Source organism: Coloeus monedula (assembly GCF_965178545.1).
Source record: "Coloeus monedula genome assembly, chromosome: 10".
NCBI lineage: Eukaryota > Metazoa > Chordata > Aves > Passeriformes > Corvidae > Coloeus > Coloeus monedula.
In genome coordinates, this window is record NC_138790.1 from 10,121,528 (window position 1) to 10,140,470 (window position 18,943).

General features: G+C 38.7%; 1 protein-coding gene across 1 annotated transcript in view; it reads right to left on the minus strand.

Annotated features, from left to right (window-relative positions):
* The window catches only part of COL4A4 (collagen type IV alpha 4 chain), a gene marked incomplete at both ends in the record, with an annotated part of 61,755 nt that overhangs the window by 13,445 nt on the left and 29,367 nt on the right, over positions 1-18,943 (minus strand). Inside the window, 20 exons of the mRNA XM_082287730.1 lie at positions 2,661-2,768; positions 3,093-3,200; positions 3,341-3,415; positions 3,926-3,989; positions 5,044-5,222; positions 5,472-5,579; positions 5,962-6,105; positions 7,243-7,413; positions 8,055-8,216; positions 8,781-8,999; positions 9,452-9,556; positions 10,585-10,653; positions 11,226-11,409; positions 11,740-11,846; positions 13,101-13,173; positions 15,009-15,172; positions 15,506-15,598; positions 16,164-16,328; positions 16,914-17,018; positions 18,499-18,568. Of these exons, the coding sequence (XP_082143856.1) occupies positions 2,661-2,768; positions 3,093-3,200; positions 3,341-3,415; positions 3,926-3,989; positions 5,044-5,222; positions 5,472-5,579; positions 5,962-6,105; positions 7,243-7,413; positions 8,055-8,216; positions 8,781-8,999; positions 9,452-9,556; positions 10,585-10,653; positions 11,226-11,409; positions 11,740-11,846; positions 13,101-13,173; positions 15,009-15,172; positions 15,506-15,598; positions 16,164-16,328; positions 16,914-17,018; positions 18,499-18,568 (2,473 nt within the window). The remainder of the gene's footprint in view (positions 1-2,660; positions 2,769-3,092; positions 3,201-3,340; positions 3,416-3,925; positions 3,990-5,043; positions 5,223-5,471; positions 5,580-5,961; positions 6,106-7,242; positions 7,414-8,054; positions 8,217-8,780; positions 9,000-9,451; positions 9,557-10,584; positions 10,654-11,225; positions 11,410-11,739; positions 11,847-13,100; positions 13,174-15,008; positions 15,173-15,505; positions 15,599-16,163; positions 16,329-16,913; positions 17,019-18,498; positions 18,569-18,943) is intronic.

Genomic DNA, 18,943 nt, shown 5'->3' on the forward strand with positions numbered 1-18,943 from the left:
GAAGATGTAGGTTCTCTGTTGGGTGCCAGTGCTTGATCCCAGCATGTCCTGCAGCTCATCAATCTGCCATACATCCAGAGCAGGGATCTTGGGAGAATGTATTGCTCTATTTAAGCACATCTGAATGGATATATTTTTTTAAAGCTTATAAACTGGTCAAACTGGGCAAGGACAAATTGCTGTAGGAACAGCAACATGTATGCCTTTCATCAACTTATTCACCTGCCAAATTTAAATGTCCCTAGTTCAAAGATGGGTCATCTGAGAAAGAAAAATAAAAAATAAATATACATAATATTTTTTAAATTTATATTTTATAAATATTAAAAAAATAGAGTTCTCTAGTGGGCTCACTAAAACTTATATAGCTTTGTTCTCAGAAACTGTTGAACTATTTTAGTTAAAATTTAACAAAGGATAAATTGGAAAAAAAACCCCAAAAAACAAAACAATGTGTAACAAACACCAGTCTGGAAAAATTTTAAATCCAGAAGATTGTTTGTAAACCTGCAAAACACTGATAATATACTCTCTTTGTAATCCACTTTATAATATGGGATACTAGTAATGCAACCTGTAATATCTTCTGTGACCTTAATTAACTGTTCTTTAATTTTTCATGACATTCTAAGTTTCATTCCTGCTTTCTGTAGCCTTCTTGTAATTTGGACATGTTCCCATTTTAAAACTCATGTAAGAGTTGCATTTGGGGAATTTAACAGTGGTATTTTAAAATTATTATAAACTCCTAACTTATTTTGGCCCCCAGGTTACCATTTAAAACTTTTTTTGATCTTTGGCTCATTCAGGCAAGATTGATGGGTTGGTTTACTTGCTTTCCAGGGAATTTCTGACACATTTGCCAACAATCCATTATAATATCAGCACTTGTAATTCTAGATTTTTGGATTGCTATAGCTCCATGTTTCTAGGTACAGCTGAATTGGCTGACCTGAGCATGAACCACTGTTTCTGTATTGTACAGCCCAATTCAGCTTCTGCTCATACAGGTCATGCTGCTGATGGTCTGAGTATTACTTGCCTCATCAAGGATTACTCACACAAGTAAGGCTTGCCAGGCTAAGCCCTTAACTAGTAAAACTACTGTAATAAAGAAAATGGGATTATGCTTTGATAGATAATGTTTAACTTACATTTTTTAAATCTAAAAGTTCTTTAAAATCTGAAAGTTCAGGCACAAAACCTTTAATGTAACTGAGAACCAATGAGACTAACGAGGCCGTGTACTTAGCTATGAATTATCCATTTAATTTCTAATTCTTTCACCAGCACTTGTTGAAAACAGCACCAAGATCTATATATCCAATTGAATTGGAATACAAATACCAGTCAGTCTTCATTACTAGCTATAGTTTCAAAGGTGTTAACCTTTTTTCAGCTATGCTGGCAATACACAGAATCCTCAGCAGGCAACTCGGTCTCTAATGAATTGCCATTTGGGACTGAACTTTTCCCTGTGCAGGATGCGTGTTGATTTGTTATGTTCCTGTGCAGGACTTGGGATAACTTCTGCACAATATACTAAAGAAGTGTCTTATGACAAGAAGGAAAGAGCCCATCAGCAATGAAGAAGTTTTCAGCAGAATAATGCTGTTTTACTTTTTTGACGCCTTTCAGACATCCCTGCCACTTCAGATCTCTGCCTTTGTTACAGAAAATATTGTTTGCAACACTGAAATGTTCTCTTCCACATTATGCACCAGCAGGGAATCTGTCATGACAGTTTAAGAGAGCACTGCTTATTTACTGCAAGCAATCATAAATTGTTTCCATTTTTCATTTGAATTTTCAGTAGTTTATAAGAAACCTTCTCAATTTTTCCTTAAGCTGAATTTGGAAAAATGGATCTATTGTCCTCTCTAACCATTTTTTGTAGCCCCAAGTGTTACTTTACTGTGGTTTCTGTATAGGGGTCACTAATCTTCCTGTTTGGGAACTGGTTATGAAGCACACTATAACAGACACAGGATACAGAGTTGATAACTTTCTTTATGAAGTATTAATAGCTTAAAATTTCAATTCTACACATAGTAAAAGTTAATAATGTTCTCCAGCAAAAACAACTGTATAGATGAGCTGATGTTCAGTCTAAACACAACAATCATTGCGAGAAGTGTAAATTAGGATTTGGAGGAAACACTTCTCTGTTAAATCCACAAAAATCAGTTTTGGGAGAAAACAATGCAACAAGAAAACCAATAATAAAACCAAACTCAAGTTATCACAATTTGTTAAAACAAATTTGAAAGACAAAGCTGTCATAGCAGCCTGCTGGGTTTATAGAGTAACAGTGGCACTCCATGGTGAAAATGTAGAACACAGCGTAACTGAAGTGAAACAACTGAATTACTACAAATTCCATTTCCTTTCCTAAAGTTCGGCTATGAGTTACGCCAGCTAAGCCAGACTCTGTTTCTACCCTCCTCCTTACTCATTTTAGATTGTAGCCCAATTTTCCAAAGTAGCATTTATGTTACTTCTCAAAGGTGATGGGAACTGGCTTAAGTCTTCTAGCAGCTTGAGACCACAGAGTCCAAATCACAGTCACAGTTGGGCCTTTTCCATTTTCACTACTAAAAGGGTATTTATGTCTGGCACTGCCACATTACCACTAGAATGGCACTGTATATAGTGTTTACCTTTTCTGCCTTGGGAGCCAGGTAAGCCTTGCAATCCTGGGGGTCCCAAAATTCCATGTTTTCCTTTTTCTCCAGGTTCTCCTGGCAATCCCTGAGGACCTGTAGCTCCTGAGAGTGAAAAAAACCCCAAACCTGTGAATATGCAATTCTATTAAATTGTTGATTTTTTTCCTCATGCTATGCAGCCCACTGTGTTAACAGCAGTACCTGAAAGTGTTTGGGGATGTAGGAAGAATTGATGTATCTTGCTCTCTGAGACTGAGCAGACAATTGCTGCTGTCTATAGGTACAGAAAAAACTTTCAATGCCCCCCTTCATATGATCTCTGATTTCCCCAGCCTCCTCCACAGAGATGCCTCCTCAACTGCCTTTCCTTGTTCCGTATCTCTTTTGAGCTATTCCATGGCACTATTTTTTAAACTTTGGCATTACCTGGTAATCCAGGTAGCCCTGGATATCCAGGGTCACCCTTGGATCCTGGTCTTCCAGGTTGTCCTTGGATACCTGGTAAACCCTTCTCCCCTGGGAATCCACGAAGTCCTTAAAGAAAACAAAAAAAAAAAAGGCAGCAGTTGCTACAGAATGGCTCAAAATGCACAGGGAGCTGAGCTCCCTCTGCTAACAAAACTGAGAGAAAATAATTTTTTAAGTTCAATTTTTCTTCAATCAAAAAGAGGTACCTGGTAATCCTGGATCTCCTGGAGGTCCTTTCCGACCGTGTGTACCAAGCAGAGGAGTTGGGTCACCTCTCTTGCCTGTTGAGGTACAATGACTTCCATTTTATACAAGCATCCTTTCCATCCACAAAACCAAAGCTATACACTTTTTTAAGACCAGAAAAGTCACTAATAGATATAAAGAGCTATAGAAGGGGCTAAGAGAACACAAATTGAAAATTGCTTTGGCACATGCAAATTATGACAGTTCACTTTGATTGCATTTTCTCTTCTTTGATTTGACAAATTTTCCATATCAATAAAAATGGATTTATACATGGTTTTGATGGAATTTTTAAATTCTATGAGATTTGACAAGAATCTATCTTCTAAATTAGTAATACCTACTTTTAAAGGAACAAGCTGTTAAAGAATATACTGAAATGCAACTTTTGCCTTCAGGTAAGAGAGACTTGTTTCTAATTACATTCATGTTTTATGGGAAAACAGGACAGAAGTGAAAATAATTTCTTAGTTTCTTCACCATCTATCCCACATATATCCTAACAATATTTCTCTTTTCAAAGCATATCTATATAAACTCATTACCTTTACATCCTTTGGGGCCAATCAGTCCTGGATAGCCAGGGTTTCCTGGTAAGCCAACATCACCCTGATTTTTTTTAAAAAAAATAAAAATGTTTGACATAGGATATGTGTAGTAGGAATGATGTGCAGGAGCATTTGGTTCTCTTAGCAGAACTGTATCTTAAGCTCAACAGAAAAGCATCTTGTCTTTGTTACCTAACACTAGCCACCAACAAGAAACTGTAGGTTAGACTTGCTAATAATTTTGAATTTGTGCTTTTATAGCTTATTCTCATTCTTGGCTCAAACAGCTTTAATTTCACCACAGATGGCTTGAATAATTTGATTTAAAGGTACCATAAAATATATATCCAATATTGTATGTTACCAAAAATTTACTATAAACATTACCCAGAAATGTTGTGATGTAACAAAAAAATGTGGATTTCCTTATTTTTCCTTTTGAATAATGACCTTTAATCGGCAAATAAATTTAATAAAACAAACCAGCAAAAGTATGTCCCTTTGCTAAGAAAACAACTGTGCTTTATGCTTCATGTAATCTCACTGTCTACCTACCCAGAATACAAGCAGTGAAGAATTGTACCTTGCATGTGATGTTTGGGTGGTTTTGTGTGTTTGTTCTTGAGCAACACTGCTTGGCTAGGTTTTGCTTGGGGCAAAGATGGCTTGGTTTGTCTTGCCTGTTGCTTTGGTCACTTCACACAGCAGGATATGAAGAAGCAACTACATATTAACTTGATAACTGTGCTGCTGCTATGTTATGATCTCTGTGGTAAGTGGTTTGTCAATCTATTCTTAGGAATAATGTTGAAGACTTGATTGTGCATCTGATTTTTGCCCCCCTACTTAGTGTAGTGGAGCCTGGACTTCACCCATGTGGCAAAGAACTACATCAGAGCAGGTAGCTAAGAGAGGCCCCTTCCTAACTCCCACCACAGTTCCTGCTAAAATGTAACCAAAGCACAGAGGTGTTTCCTTAGGGAATTTACATTTCCTACTACGCTGGCTGTCTCTTCTCAGAGGGAACATCTAATGGGTGAGTATAATACCATCATATTTCTTAGAGGCAGGTGATAACTGCAAAGTCCAGGACACTTCACTACCACTCTGTTTACCTGGTCACCTGGTCCTCCTTGAAAACCTGTCATTCCTTGAAAGCCCTTTGGTCCAGGCAAACCCCGTGATCCTGGAAACCCCATCACTCCAGTGTCACCTTGGTCACCTGGCAGTCCTGGAACACCATTCTTCCCTGGAAATCCTCGTGTGCCTCTGAAACCAGCATTGCCTTTTTCACCTGAAGTTAATTGCAGAACAAGATAATGACCAATCAAGTCAAGCCAGTGTTTGATATTTTCAATATGGCAATGTTTTCACTCTTGGTGTACTGCCTTAGTAATTATCCTAAGAAACTGTGCAGCCAGTTTAGGAATCTGTAAACATGGTGAGGTGGCTGGATGTTACTGCAACCCTGAGTCCACACTGTGAAAATCACCAGTGATTTGTATCAGAGGAGTGTATGCAGGGCTTTCTTTTATGAACTTACCTCTTTCCCCTCTAAGTCCATGCTCCCCAGGAAACCCTGGGTCCCCCATTTGTCCTTTCTCAAGACGTAGGTTAACACAGCCGCTGTCTCCTGGAGGCCCCCTTTCACCTTGGAAGCAAATATATGGAATGTAAATATATCCTCAGGAGTGACGTGTCCTGAAAATCAATTTGAATGATGACTTTCCTAATAGAGAAAGCCTTTAAATACTAATGTGGTTCTCTGTTGTTTCAGCAGGCTCACTGCTAACAGAATTTTCAATCTTTCCCTTGCTTTTTTGTTACTTCAGTCGTAACCCAGGTGATGTTAAATCAGAAGAATTAGGAAAGATTGTGAAATTATGAAAGACAGTAATTTTGAACTGCCTGGGATTGCACCTTGCAGATGATTATTCTCTTTCCTATAAAAAGTAAACAGGTTTTTAACACAGTAGTAACAAAACTAAACATAGCAGCAATATAACTACAGAGTGAAGTGGATTTTTACGAACCTTTTATTCCTATATCTCCACATTCTCCACTAGGACCAGGTAGACCCCTTTTTCCTTCTTCACCTTTTACACCAAAGATTCCCGTTGGGCCTTGCATTCCTGGGAGTCCTGGGAATCCTTGGGGTCCTTGAATCCCTTTGCTTCCTGGTAATATGAAATGCTTTATTTACATGTTGAAGTCTGCTTATACTGTTGCTGTCATATTCTAAGGAATAGTGTAAAGCAAAAGCAGGATGTTTAGAAGGACTTCTTAAGAAATCAGCAGAACTAGAGAACCAAGAGTTGGAGCATGGCTCCAAACTTCTCTTGAAACCCAGATTCCACTGAAGCAAGGATCCTCCCCCTACCTGCTGTCAGCCCCTGGAGATTTATGCTACCCTTACTCCTAAAGCAGTTATGCCCAAAACATCATCAGATCTTGCATGTGGCTACTGGATTAGGGGGACTTCATTCTGCTCCCTGTCCCTGCACTCCTGTACCAGCTCAGGAAGCTGGTACCCAGAGAACAGCTGGTCTTACCATTAAAGACTGAGGCAAAGAAGGCATTAAGTACCTCAGCCTTCTCCTCATCCTTTGTCAATATGTTTCTCCCCCTCCCATCCAATAAAGGATGGAGACTCTCCTTACCCCTCCTTTTGCTGCTAATGTATTTAGCAACATTTAGAAACATTTTTATTGTCATTTACAGCAGTAGCCAGATTGAGTTCTAGCTGGGCTTTGGCCCTTCTGATTTTCTCCCTCCATAACCTTAAGACACCCTTGTCCTCCTGAGGTGCCTGTCCCTTCTTCTAAAGTTCATACAGTTCCAGGTAAAACTGTTCAGCCCAGCTGGTCATCTTCCCTGCTGACTCATCTTTGGCACATGGGGATGGCCTTAAAAATTTCCTTCTTGAATAATGTTCAGCCTTCCTGGACTCATTTGCCCTTCAGGACTGCTGGCCAAGGAATTGTTAACCCTAAACATATTCCTCTTATTATAGCATATTACAACCATTACAACTAGTCAGGAAATAATACATAGAAATATGTCAATGTTGTAAAACAACTAAAGCACCAGGATGCACCAAGATGCATCAAACTATTTCCATCCCTTTTTTTTTTTTATCGTAAGAGGAAAAACAAGGGATGGTTCTATGGTTATTGACTCTAACCTGCTGCACAGTCTTACTCTTGAAGCTGGAAAAGGAGATGGCTCCAAAGTACTTCTAACCTTAGCAGTAAAAAGAGCTCCCTCTACAAGGGAACTTACAGGTGAGGTGGTCTGCAGGATATTTAACATACCTGTTTCTCCTGGGAAGCCAATGAGTCCTTTATTGCCTGGAAGTCCTGGGGGACCTCGTGAGCCTGGAGGACCTGGGAGACCTCGTGAGCCCGGAGAGCCTTTAAGACCTTTGATTCCAGGTGGCCCAGCCAGGCCCCTGTCTCCCCTCTGACCTTTAAAGCCTGGTAAGCCTGAGAAAGAGAGCTTTAATCTATGTATGTAAATGCAGGCAAAAGTTCAGCAATTGTATCTAAAAAGTAGAAAGTGATAGATTTGGTATAAGTTTGAAGATTATCAAACATGGCAAAATAACTTGAAAACTTTTTTACCATGTTGGAGTCATGGCCCTGCCTAGATTTTTCAATTGGAATGTTTGTTTTCTTGTATTTCTTTAGTGACAGACAATGGAAGAGCACTGTGAAAAATCCTTACTAATTGTAAATATTTTTGATATATGTCTCCTCGCTCTTCCTAAATAACACTTCCATTCAAGAAAAAGGAAGATAAAAGTATCACAGTAAGGACAGGAGCTCAGTTAAAGTTACTCAGGACAACAGATAAGAGACAACTCTTTGTTTATTACTTATAGTGAACCCACTGTGATTTGGCCAGTTAAGGAACAGCATGGGATGGGAAACTGGGAAACACCTGAGATGCAGAGTCTACATTCCTTGAGTTTAAAGATATGTGCAAAACATTATGTATACCCCCAGTAATGAGCAGCCCCCATGGAAATATTTGTCATGCCAGCCACAAAAATTATGAGATGAAATCTGGCAGAAAATGTGTGCAAAGCTTAGAGCTGTGAGGCAACCTGCTGGGTGTTGCGTACCTTGAGGTCCTGGCAGGCCCATGACACCTCTGAGTCCTGGTGGCCCTGGTAAGCCTGTGACACATGGTGAGCCAGGGAAGCCCGGACAGCCTGGTGCTCCTACATCACCTTCTGGGCCTCTAAAACCTTTGGCACCTGGAAATCCTGGGGTGCCAGGCTGTCCTGGAAAAAAACCCACATTGTTAGTTCCATTACTCACTGTCCCTCAAAATTCCCAATTTTAATTTTGAAATGTACATGTTCAGTTACTTATCTTACTTATCCTCTAGTTTTTGCATAGTTTGTGAAAAGTGATGCTTTTCTGCAATTTGGAATTGGCTGTTGTGGCGAGCTTCTTTCTTTAAGGAACAGAAATTCAACCCTCATCTATAGGTACAGAAGATAGTTTCTGATGTGTAGGAGCAGAACTGGGAGTAGCTCACTGGCCTGCACAGGACTGGTTCAGTTCTGTAGGTGTTCCCTGCACTGAAGGATGGGTGTATTTGCTTATGGCCAGGCAAAATGAAGACCTTTAAAAGGAGACAGCAGTATCCTCTATGGGGTGGGAAGTAAGTGGTGCTGTGGAGACATCTCTGCAGCAAACAGCAAAATGTAAAAACAGGGAGTACTGGTCACAGTCACCATTATGGATCCAAATGAGAGGAAGTTTTATCTGAACCAGGAGCACCTTTGCTCACATTTTGTCCTTTGAACATGTAGAAGTGTTTCATAGGAACTGGCCCATACCTTGAAGTCCAGGAATGCCTGGATTACCCCTTGCTCCTTGTGCACCAGGGGGTCCAGGCAGTCCCCTGTTGCCTGGGATTCCTGGAGGGCCGTATGTGGTGTCACCTGGAAGACCTTTTGGGCCATCTATGCCAGGTGGACCTGGAAGGCCGTTTTTGCCATCAATTGTAGATCCTCTTTCACCTTCATCACCAGGATCACCAGCTGTGCCTCGAAAGCCTGTTGATACAATTTTTAAATTCAAATAGAACATAATTCATGTGTTCAGGTTTCTTGTTTAGTTTTTTCCCCCTGAAACTGTGGAATATTGTAGTCCAAATTTACCCAGATTTAAATTATCACCTTGCAAAGAAAAATAACATCATAAATTAAATTTCATGTTTCTTATTTATAGCTAAGGATACATGAGGGTTGAAGGAGGTAACTGTTGTGGGAAGTGACAAGGGTTTTTTTTGTGGGCAGCATCTGTCTTGAGTACTGTCACTCTTGTCCAGTTCAGTGCCTTTGCTAAAATGATACTAATTGTTCTCAGTTTTCTGAAAATATTTCCTCTCTGGACACTGAACTATTCAATTCAATTCTACTTTACCCTACCCTATCCTACCTTTCCCTGCATGTATGCATTACAACTTGACCAGCCGCTCTCCCGAATTAGGAAAAGCACAATTCACCTTCTGGCCCTGGGATTCCTGCTCCTGGCCTCCCTCGATGGCCTTTTTGCCCATCAAAGCCATTTGGTCCAGGATGCCCAGGGAGTCCTTTTAAACCCTTTTGTCCTGGAAATAAAAAAGAAATACATAAAAAAGCTGACAGAGTGCTAAAATGTGTGATCTAAGGATTGTATTTTTATCCCATGCAAATTCATATACTTTGTAAACAAGCTGCTTCTGACTTTTTGGGTAAGAGTCACAAACAAATGCATGTGTGCTGTTTTTCTAAATGAACGTGTTCCCCATTCCATTAACAGTAGTCTGCAAATGACTAGAGTCAATTAGAAAAAAAATATTTCCTACAGCATTTTAATGTTACAGGCCATCAACAGCATTAACCTAGTGAATGACAGGTGTCAGCTCAAGTTCTTATACTCTTCTGTGTTATGTCCTACTTCAGGAATGGTGCAGATGAGCTCAGTACACTCATCCCTGTTCTTTCATGTCCGGATAAATTTTTGCTCCCACTCGTAACACGGATGTCAGGGAGCTGTGTAATACCATATTAAGCAGCTTGAAAATTCACTATGTCCATTTCTTCTGAATTTTCTGGGATATTTCAAATGTCTTGGAGGTGATCACAAGCAACATTTTGCCAGCTCCCGGGTGAGTTCTTTGAATTTAAGATTAACAAGTTGAAGTAATGGTGATAAATATTGAGATTTTAGGGCTCAATTGCAAGTTGCCATGAGCAATGCAGTTTTAGAAATTACAGATTTGCAGCATATCTTTGCCTTGCAATCTCTTTTCCCTGGTATCCAGATGTACATACTCTAGGCCTTATCCAACTCCAGCCATATTTTACAGACTCTCTCAAGCATTTTAATTGAGGCAGGACAGAGTTTGAAGCTACCTTGATTTAATTATTTTCATGGAGGCAGCCTGCCTACCTTCTGATGGTGCAAACTGCAGCTGTCTGGCCCTTGATTCTATTAGAGTACACTCCTGTGTATTTGCCATTTTGCATTTTGAAACACATATTTTGTTGAAAAACTAGAAGAGTATAGCTTTTTAGGATAGCCTCTTTTCTGTAATTAGCAACTTAAAAACTCCATTTCAGTTAAAATCAAAAATTGTCCTATGTATCAACATACCTTGAACACCTTTAAAGCCTGGGGGACCTGGATTTCCAGGATATGGCGATGTAATACAGACAGTTTCACCTGAAGCAAGAGGGAGAAGAAATTGGCATATTTGATTTTAGATTAAATGGAGTCTGAACACTTACTGTAATATTTCTGGGGAACTACCCAACCAGATGTGCAAACATGAAGTGAATGTTTATGCACACTGTTATTTCCATATTAGTGAAATACTGATGGAGGATCTAAAAATATCGATACTTTCTATAGAATATTGGTAGTATTTCAAATTGTAATACAGCTGTATTTCTTAAAGACAAAGATTTTTTTTTTAATTGTCACGGCAATTTGTTTTACAGTACTCGCTATTGCAAGAAAGAAACAGTATTTTCATTTCAAGTCTATCTACAGCTACCAGTGTCGATTTTTTTTATAACCAAAAACCAGGCCAAGCTTTAAGTATAAATTGTGTTTTCCTATAAATTAGTATTTTCACCATAAATGAATAGCACTGTATGTATACATAAACATATAGAATCATACATATTATTATAATATATAATACATATTAAACCACAATGGATGATGGATGCCACCAAACATCTAAACATGTATTTTGTTGTTTCCTTCTTAACGTAAACACTCAAAATTACCTTTCTGGCCTTTTGGACCAGGTGGCCCAACATTACCCATATCACCAAAGTCTCCGGGGCTACCTCTGGCTCCAGGAGGGCCAGGAAGCCCCAGGCCAGGCAATCCCATCTGGCCTTTTACCCCAGGAGGTCCCGGGAGCCCAGGGAATCCTTTGTCACCCAGAATCGCTACTCCAGAATCGCCCTGAAATAAAAATTCTCGGTAAGAAGTAGCAAGACATAATTTCTCTCCTCTCTTTGATTATGAAAAAGCATTTTTGAGAATTATCTGGAGAAACACTCTTTCCCAATGAAAAGACTACATGGATGACATTAGTATTTTTTGTTTGTGTATTTTTTGTTTCCTGATCCCGTAATATTGGCACACAGTATATGCAGAGATTATAATCAGGAATGCCAAAATAAGCAATAATATATACAAGAAACTAATTTTTAATGGATAAAAAGTTTCATTACCTCTCATAAGATAATGTGTTAATTAAAATGGAAAAAAGTCTGGGGAAGTCAAACATACCTCAGCTCCTTTTTCCCCTGGCAATCCTAGTTCCCCATCTCTGCCATCAAGACCTCTTTGGCCTGGAAATCCTGGAACCCCAGTAGGTCCTCTTTCACCTTTTAATCCTTAAAATATTTTTTGGGAAAGAAAAAAAATATTTGCAGTAATTTTGGAGGTATTTTTGCTCAAGGAAATGCTGGGTAAGCACTGATCATATCTTCATGATAATTCACAGTCCTTAAATTCACATTCCTTAATGTGGCATTTTAGGCTTAGGAAGGCAGTTTGTAGTTGGATACCTGATGGAACAACTTGGTCTCTCTGTAAAACACATGTTCACAAGCACCACATTAATGTGGCTTTTGTCCATGCTATACATAGAGTTAAAATATTTTACCATTGAAACCAGTCAGAGATTTATTCTTGATTTCAGTGAAGTCAGGATATAGCAGTGCTCTATGATGCAGAATATTTGCATCAATATTCCCCAAAGGTTTTTATTTTCTTCCCTGCTTTGATTTCTCTTGCACCACTATTTATGAAAAAGTAACTTCTGCATAAAGGACAGTAAAACTATTCTAACACAAAGATTCATTCTGCTGTGTCAAAAAAACCTTTGCAAATAAAAGCAAATGTTTTCCCCTGCTCCAACATCTGTAAAAAACCCACAGGCATCCAAAGCTAAGCTAACTTTTTATAAACAATAAGAAGGACAATCTTTTGTTTGAATAACTATTTTAGCCTTTCTAACTAAGTTGTGCCATCAGATTGCTGTAATTTATTGTTCTCTGTTTCTTTTGCTTTTGCAAATCATAACCACAACTGTGGAGAGGTTTTGATCTATTTAATTACAAGAATTCCAGTTGTGCAACTGGTGGCCTATTGTTTCTCTTCAATGCCTGGTCAGGAGTAATTTTTAGAAATAGGAGAGGAATCTGAATAGTCATTGAGATTGAGGTTTTCCTAAGAAGGATGTTGGTGGCTTAATTTGAGATAACAGCTATGATATTGGTATATGACACTTCAGGAGGTGGCTTCTGTACAATAATATTTCTTCATGATTTCACAGTATTTGTACTCTGCTTAGTCTTTGCTGTACAGACCTCTGGAAGACTCCAATTATCAACTGCATGACGTGAAAAGTCATTTGTTGGCATTAATAACATGCTGTTAAAACTGTTTTATGGCTCAATATAGAGAAAAAACCACAAAACACTGTGTTGATCTTGTGTTTAGCACGAAGAGATGGTTACCAAGAGAGCACTTTGGATATATATGCCCTCTAGGTTTCAGTAACTTACTGAACTAATGGATTTAGTAAAGAGTAAATTAACATTGTATAGGAAAACAAAAAGGTTAATGGTAAAATGTGTGTTTACCTTTTATTCTAACTCTTCCTGGATCACCCTTCTCTCCTTTTTCCCCATGCTGTCCAGCAGAACCAGGAGTCCCCTTATCATTGACAAAGAAAAATGAGAATGAGTTGTCAGTTATCTCCAGCAAGGAATCTCTTTTGATGATCAAAAAGAGGAGTGTGAATGGCACGTGGCCTTTCCAGCCTGACTCTGTCTGCCACATGCACAGATACACAACTGAAAGAGACTGGAATGCCAGAAGTACTGGGCCCATGGCTGTACAGATGTGGGACTGCAAACATAAGAATATGAAGAGACAAATGATTCATTAACTCTTCCCACTGCAGACTTCAACCCACAATCCACCAAGGAAGGGAATCTCTGGAGGGTGGTGACTGCTGGATGAGGCTGTCCTCCCAGAAAGGAGCACAGCAGGAAGTGATGCTTGTTTTTCTGAATGAAAATCCACAAAGCCATCAATACAACATTTCATCTGCCTTTTGTTAGGTACATGGTATTCTTAGATGAATATGTGGCTTGACAGCTTTAGAGGGGAAAAGAAATACTCTTCTATATTTTTATGCTGATTTTTGCTTTCAGCTCTCCAAGCAGAGTGCAATGTTCATATCATGGTTGGCCAGGGTCCAATCTTGCAACAGTACATGTGGATGAATATATTTAACCATATGAAATCTACACAGAATTAAAAGGCCACTAAGGTACAAAAACTGGGGTATTATTTAGGCAGCTTCCTCTGTTATTCAAAATCTTTCCCTTAAAAATAGGTGGAACAAATACTGTTTATAATGTGACTGACAATTTTAAGTCAGGCAGGAGAAAAATGTGTATCTGAAACTAGAAGTGACTATTTGTAACAATGTCTAGATCTTCAAGTAGGCAGTGATGAGTTAGCAGTGTCTGAAAAGCAAAATGAGATATCTGGGGAGAAAAGAGAGCAGAAAAATGGAGAAAAATGCTCCATTAGACCAAAGCACTTCTGTATTGAAGTGAATTATTTCCTTCCAAAGTGATTACTTTGGCCTTGCTTCTCAATTAAGTAACCTAAGAACAGCAAAGTTCAGGACAAGGCTTCAAGCCTTACTTCAGAACAAGTGCTACAGCATACTCTCAGAAGTAACAAAAAGATCAAAATCTCACATATACCACTCAAGTAATAGTGTTTTAAGGAAAAAAAAAAAAAAAAGAGGAAATGTAAACCTTGTAATGAAACTTGTAACTTGAATGAGAGCCCTTCCACCTCCTTTTCTCAGACTCACTGTGGATTTGTTTGCTTTTTTTTCTTTTGAAAGAAAATATTCTGGAAACTTTTAAGAATTCCTTATGTGAAAAAAACAGTTCTGCTATTAAAACCAAATCTCAAAAAAATAAAACCAACCAAGAACAACAAAAAAAGGCACAAAACTGCCTCTAAACACATGCCCCCCAAAACAACCCAAAAACCCAACCATAATGCAACAGTTACAAAGCAGGGCATATTTATCTCTATTTTCAAAAAAAAATCCTCTGGCACACAAGAAAGTATATTCTAAAAAAAAAAAAGAAACCTTCTATTTGGCATCATTTAGCTTGCAGCATCCTGGATATACGTTCCATATGTCAGACCAGAAGTAGTAGATCAAAATCACAGCAAGAACAATAAATTATCTTATAATGTATTCCTAAAGTAGTTAGATTAAGTGGTGTTTTGAATTATTGCTCACTCTGGGGAATAAGATAAACTATATGAAGCACATTAAAGAAAGTAAGTCTGTTTCCAAAAATAAAAGCTTGTTTCACTAGACTGTAATAAGCTAAAGTAGATAAAAGTTTCAGATAATTTTCCTGGGCACTGTCTCCACCATTCTGCTTAAATGCCTCCTGAGTTGAGAGGTAACTTGGTGTTATTTACTGAAGCTCGTGAAAACTACTCACAGGGAGCCCTGGTGATCCCACTGCACCAGATATGCCTGGGTCGCCCTTTTCTCCACGTCTTCCAGGGTATCCCATTTGTCCTTTCTTTCCTTGAGTACCTGGAGGTCCTTGCATGCCACGGGGACCAGGAGGACCAGCACTACATGAGCAGAGGCCTTGACTTCCTACATGAATGTGTCAAAATTACATTGAAACAGTTGCAAAGTTAATACACAAAAAATAATGCTGTCCTTTTTCTCTTCTGTGTGAGTAGTGCACAGACCATTTTATCTCATTTTATCTCACCTTGAAAGGATTATAAGTCTCCCTTTACAGTGCTGAGTAACTCTGCACTAACAGGACTCTGCTGACTCAGAAGCCCCAGTGCCAACAGGGTGTCTAACTCTGCACTTTGATGGGCCTCATCCTCCAAGATGCCATAGACTTCTTGCACATTTAGATCTGACATATCTGGCAAAGGTTTCATATTCAAATTGTTGTTATCCAGGCCAACTTACCCTTCTCTCCTTTTGCACCTTTTCTTCCTGGAAGGCCTATCTGACCTTTTGCTCCAGGTTCTCCAGGGATCCCTCTGTCAGTACAGATTACACCTTTGAAAAGGCAAATTTTACAGCCAGTATAAATCAGGTTGACTGTTTCCACAGCTTAGGTCATGTGTTCTCCTCTCCCTTATCTTGTTACTCTCACGTGAAGAGTTAGAGATCTCGTTAAATGCTTTACAAGTTGTTGTTTATAGATCATACTGCAATAGACAGTATGGCTGGAGTTGATGTTGATACATTGCTTCTCATTGCCACTACTAATTTTTTCTACTTAGAACTTTACTTGTTTCTTTTCTAAAGGATGCAGGTTTGGGTTTCCCCCTCAGTATTTTTAACTTCAGGTAGTATATTCTTAGAGAATTTTAATGTATGTGTTACTTTTGTGGGTTTGAATCACCCAGAAAATTATGAAAATCTTGAAATCTCACTGATCAAAAGCTAATAAGAAAAATATTTTCAACATCCCATGTAAAGTTTGAAATATCTGTCAAAATGCACTTTTCACTTCTCTGTTATTTGTAGGACAAACAAAAGCAATGGTTCTATATAACAGAACAGAATGGTTCATATAACAGAATTCTCTTCTTGTTATATGAATTGCTATTGAACCTACTGGGTAGTCCAGGTAACCCTTGTCTTCCTGGCTGTCCCGGTAGGCCTGGTGGTCCAGGAAATCCTGGTCTTCCTGGGATTAATTCACCTGTTCCAGGCAAACCAGGGTCCCCTTGAAAACCTTGAGGTCCTGGTGCCCCACTTACTCCTGGCATGCCAGGCAGACCTGTAAAAAAAGAAAGGTAAACAGCCCATACAGCTTCACAGTAATGAGAGATACCAAGGAGGAAACTCCAGACCACTCAGGACTGTCCTGAAAAACACCTTCTATATAACAAAGGCTTAAATCCAAATCTTCAGGTTTTCCAGGATCCACAAGAAAAGAGGCTCCTGCTGTAGACCTTCAAATGCTTCTTTTCCTCCTTCCCTCCATTATCTCTTTTCCAGACATCCCGGTTACTCTGGCTCCTCATACGGAGCAAAGCCATCCTCAGCACTTCCCTTTATATCTTTTTGAGATGGAGAACAGAAATTTTAAGCACAGCACTCCAGACACAGTTTTGTCTGTGGATTTACATGGGTTTACCATGGTAGTTTTCTCCTTTGTTTTCTGTTCCTTTTCTAGTCATTTCTAATGTTCTGCTTGGATCATTTTATTTCTTTTTTTGGCTATTAAGTGCTGAGTTAATATTTTTACTGAAGAGTCTTTACTGTTAGTGAATTGCATCAAGCAAGAACAAAGAACAGTTTTCTTTCAGCTGCTTTCTTTCCTTCTGGTGTATAATTCACATTTGTCCTCTACTTCTCTTACTTCTTCCGTCGTATCCTGGTCTTCCTAGAAGGCCCGAAGGACCAATTGGTCCAACTGAGCCCATTTCACCGACAGGACCCGGAAATCCAGGATCTCCTCGAGGACCTACAGAGAATTACAAAAACATGTGAGTTGAACCCCTTATGGAATTGACAGCGTATATGTAAATTAAACTGCAACCAAAATTATAATTTGAAAACTATACAAGGGTAAAATAGTTTATGAAACATTTTAAAATGTGTAACAATTTAATTTTAAGGTGGGAGGATTTGGTTACTTTTCTATGGATTCCAGCCCACTTCAGAAGCACATTTTTAACTCTTTATCACTTTGTAGAAGTATCTTTGTGCTATGTATTACAAAATGCTGAGAGAAATGTTTGCCCAAAACAAACACATGTAGCATTTAAAATAAATATGGATTTCGTGTTATGTACTTTGGCAGTGCACACAGGGAGGTCATTTCAGGATCACCTTAGTTGAAATTATCCAGATTTTTAAAAGTGTATTTTCAAAAATGCTACAAATAATAAAATTTAAAATTGCAATCACATACTAATAAAGAAAACCTGAATCAGATGTAAACAGCTCCATTAAATTGGAAAAAGAAAATATTGGCAGTAGTTCTGCTCCCTATTGTGCTAAAGGCTCTTTCTCTGAAGATAGTATCCACTCACAGACCACGCACACGATTGAATGTTACTTGGGTGTTAAGCATGGGGTTAAGCTGTTTGTTGTATGGACTGGAAACCATGGAAGTTTGTGGAAAAAATTTATTTTAGGGTGAGACCCCTATCTAATGGGGAGGTTCTGCTGAACTGGGGTTTTGTTGTAACTTACTTCTGGGATCACAAGAAATTTCTAGTGCTGCACTAGAAATACAATTTATGATGAGTTCTCTGTTGAAATGTTCTGACAAGACAAACTCCCCCAGTATTAGATGCAAAAGCAAAACCTTCCAGGCAGCAGACCTAGCTGTTTTCCACTGCTTCCTGCTAGGAAATAATTTCCACACATCTTTTCACCGATTAGGTAATAAAGATGGGGATAAAGGGAGCTGGGACATAAAAACCCAGCCTGAGGTTTAGTGAGGAAGGTAATAACACTGACAGGTATTCTGCTGGGCATACTAGTCCCAGGATTTTGCCCCTGCTATGCAATAGGAAGCTTGATTGTAGTCTAAAATCTGTGTGTTGTGGCAATACTGAAAATAGGAATCCTAAGTTGTGATGGGAAGGCAGGTGTTCTTATTCGCTGTCCATTATCCAGCACAGGCTTATTTTTCATAGCTTTCTTGTAAATGTGCTTAGGTCCAATAACTAGAGTCCCTCAGGTCTAGTTGTGACTGTATACACAGGATCTTTCACACAAACATTTAATCTGACACTTGTATGTTTCACAGAGTTCCAGGGACATCAGCGAGACAAACACACAAAAACATGGCCAAACACATAAACACAGTATGTGGCCACTCAGAACATTTTAGGATTCTGTCCCCTGCACCCCTATTGACCACTTTCACACACATTAGCAAAACACATCCTGCACCTTATACAGCACAAAGACAAGTCAAAAATAGGTATAACCTTTTATAGGAAGCAGTGGAGTTCCAACAGCTCCAGGAGGACCTGGAGGCCCTTCTTCTCCTGGATCCCCCTGTAAATATAGTGTACTAGATGTAACTGAATATTTCAACAATGGGGAGGTATGTAAGGATATGACACATACCACCAAGGAAACTTGATTTTGACACTTTACAGCATTTAAAACCAAGCAAAAAGATTTAAAATAATCATTATCTTTCAGTATACCAGTGACTAAAAAGTAATATACCTATCACACATATCTATTTGATTCTTCAGAACATGTGACTGCTGTATTTGATTTCATTCATTTATTGTAAAGATGACTCAACCACAGTAAAAGAGTATTGATTTAATTGAGGTATTTTAACAACCAATCTGTAATTAAAAATTACAGAAATTCTATATTAGAATTAGGAAATTACTTCTATGTCAGATAAGTATAAAG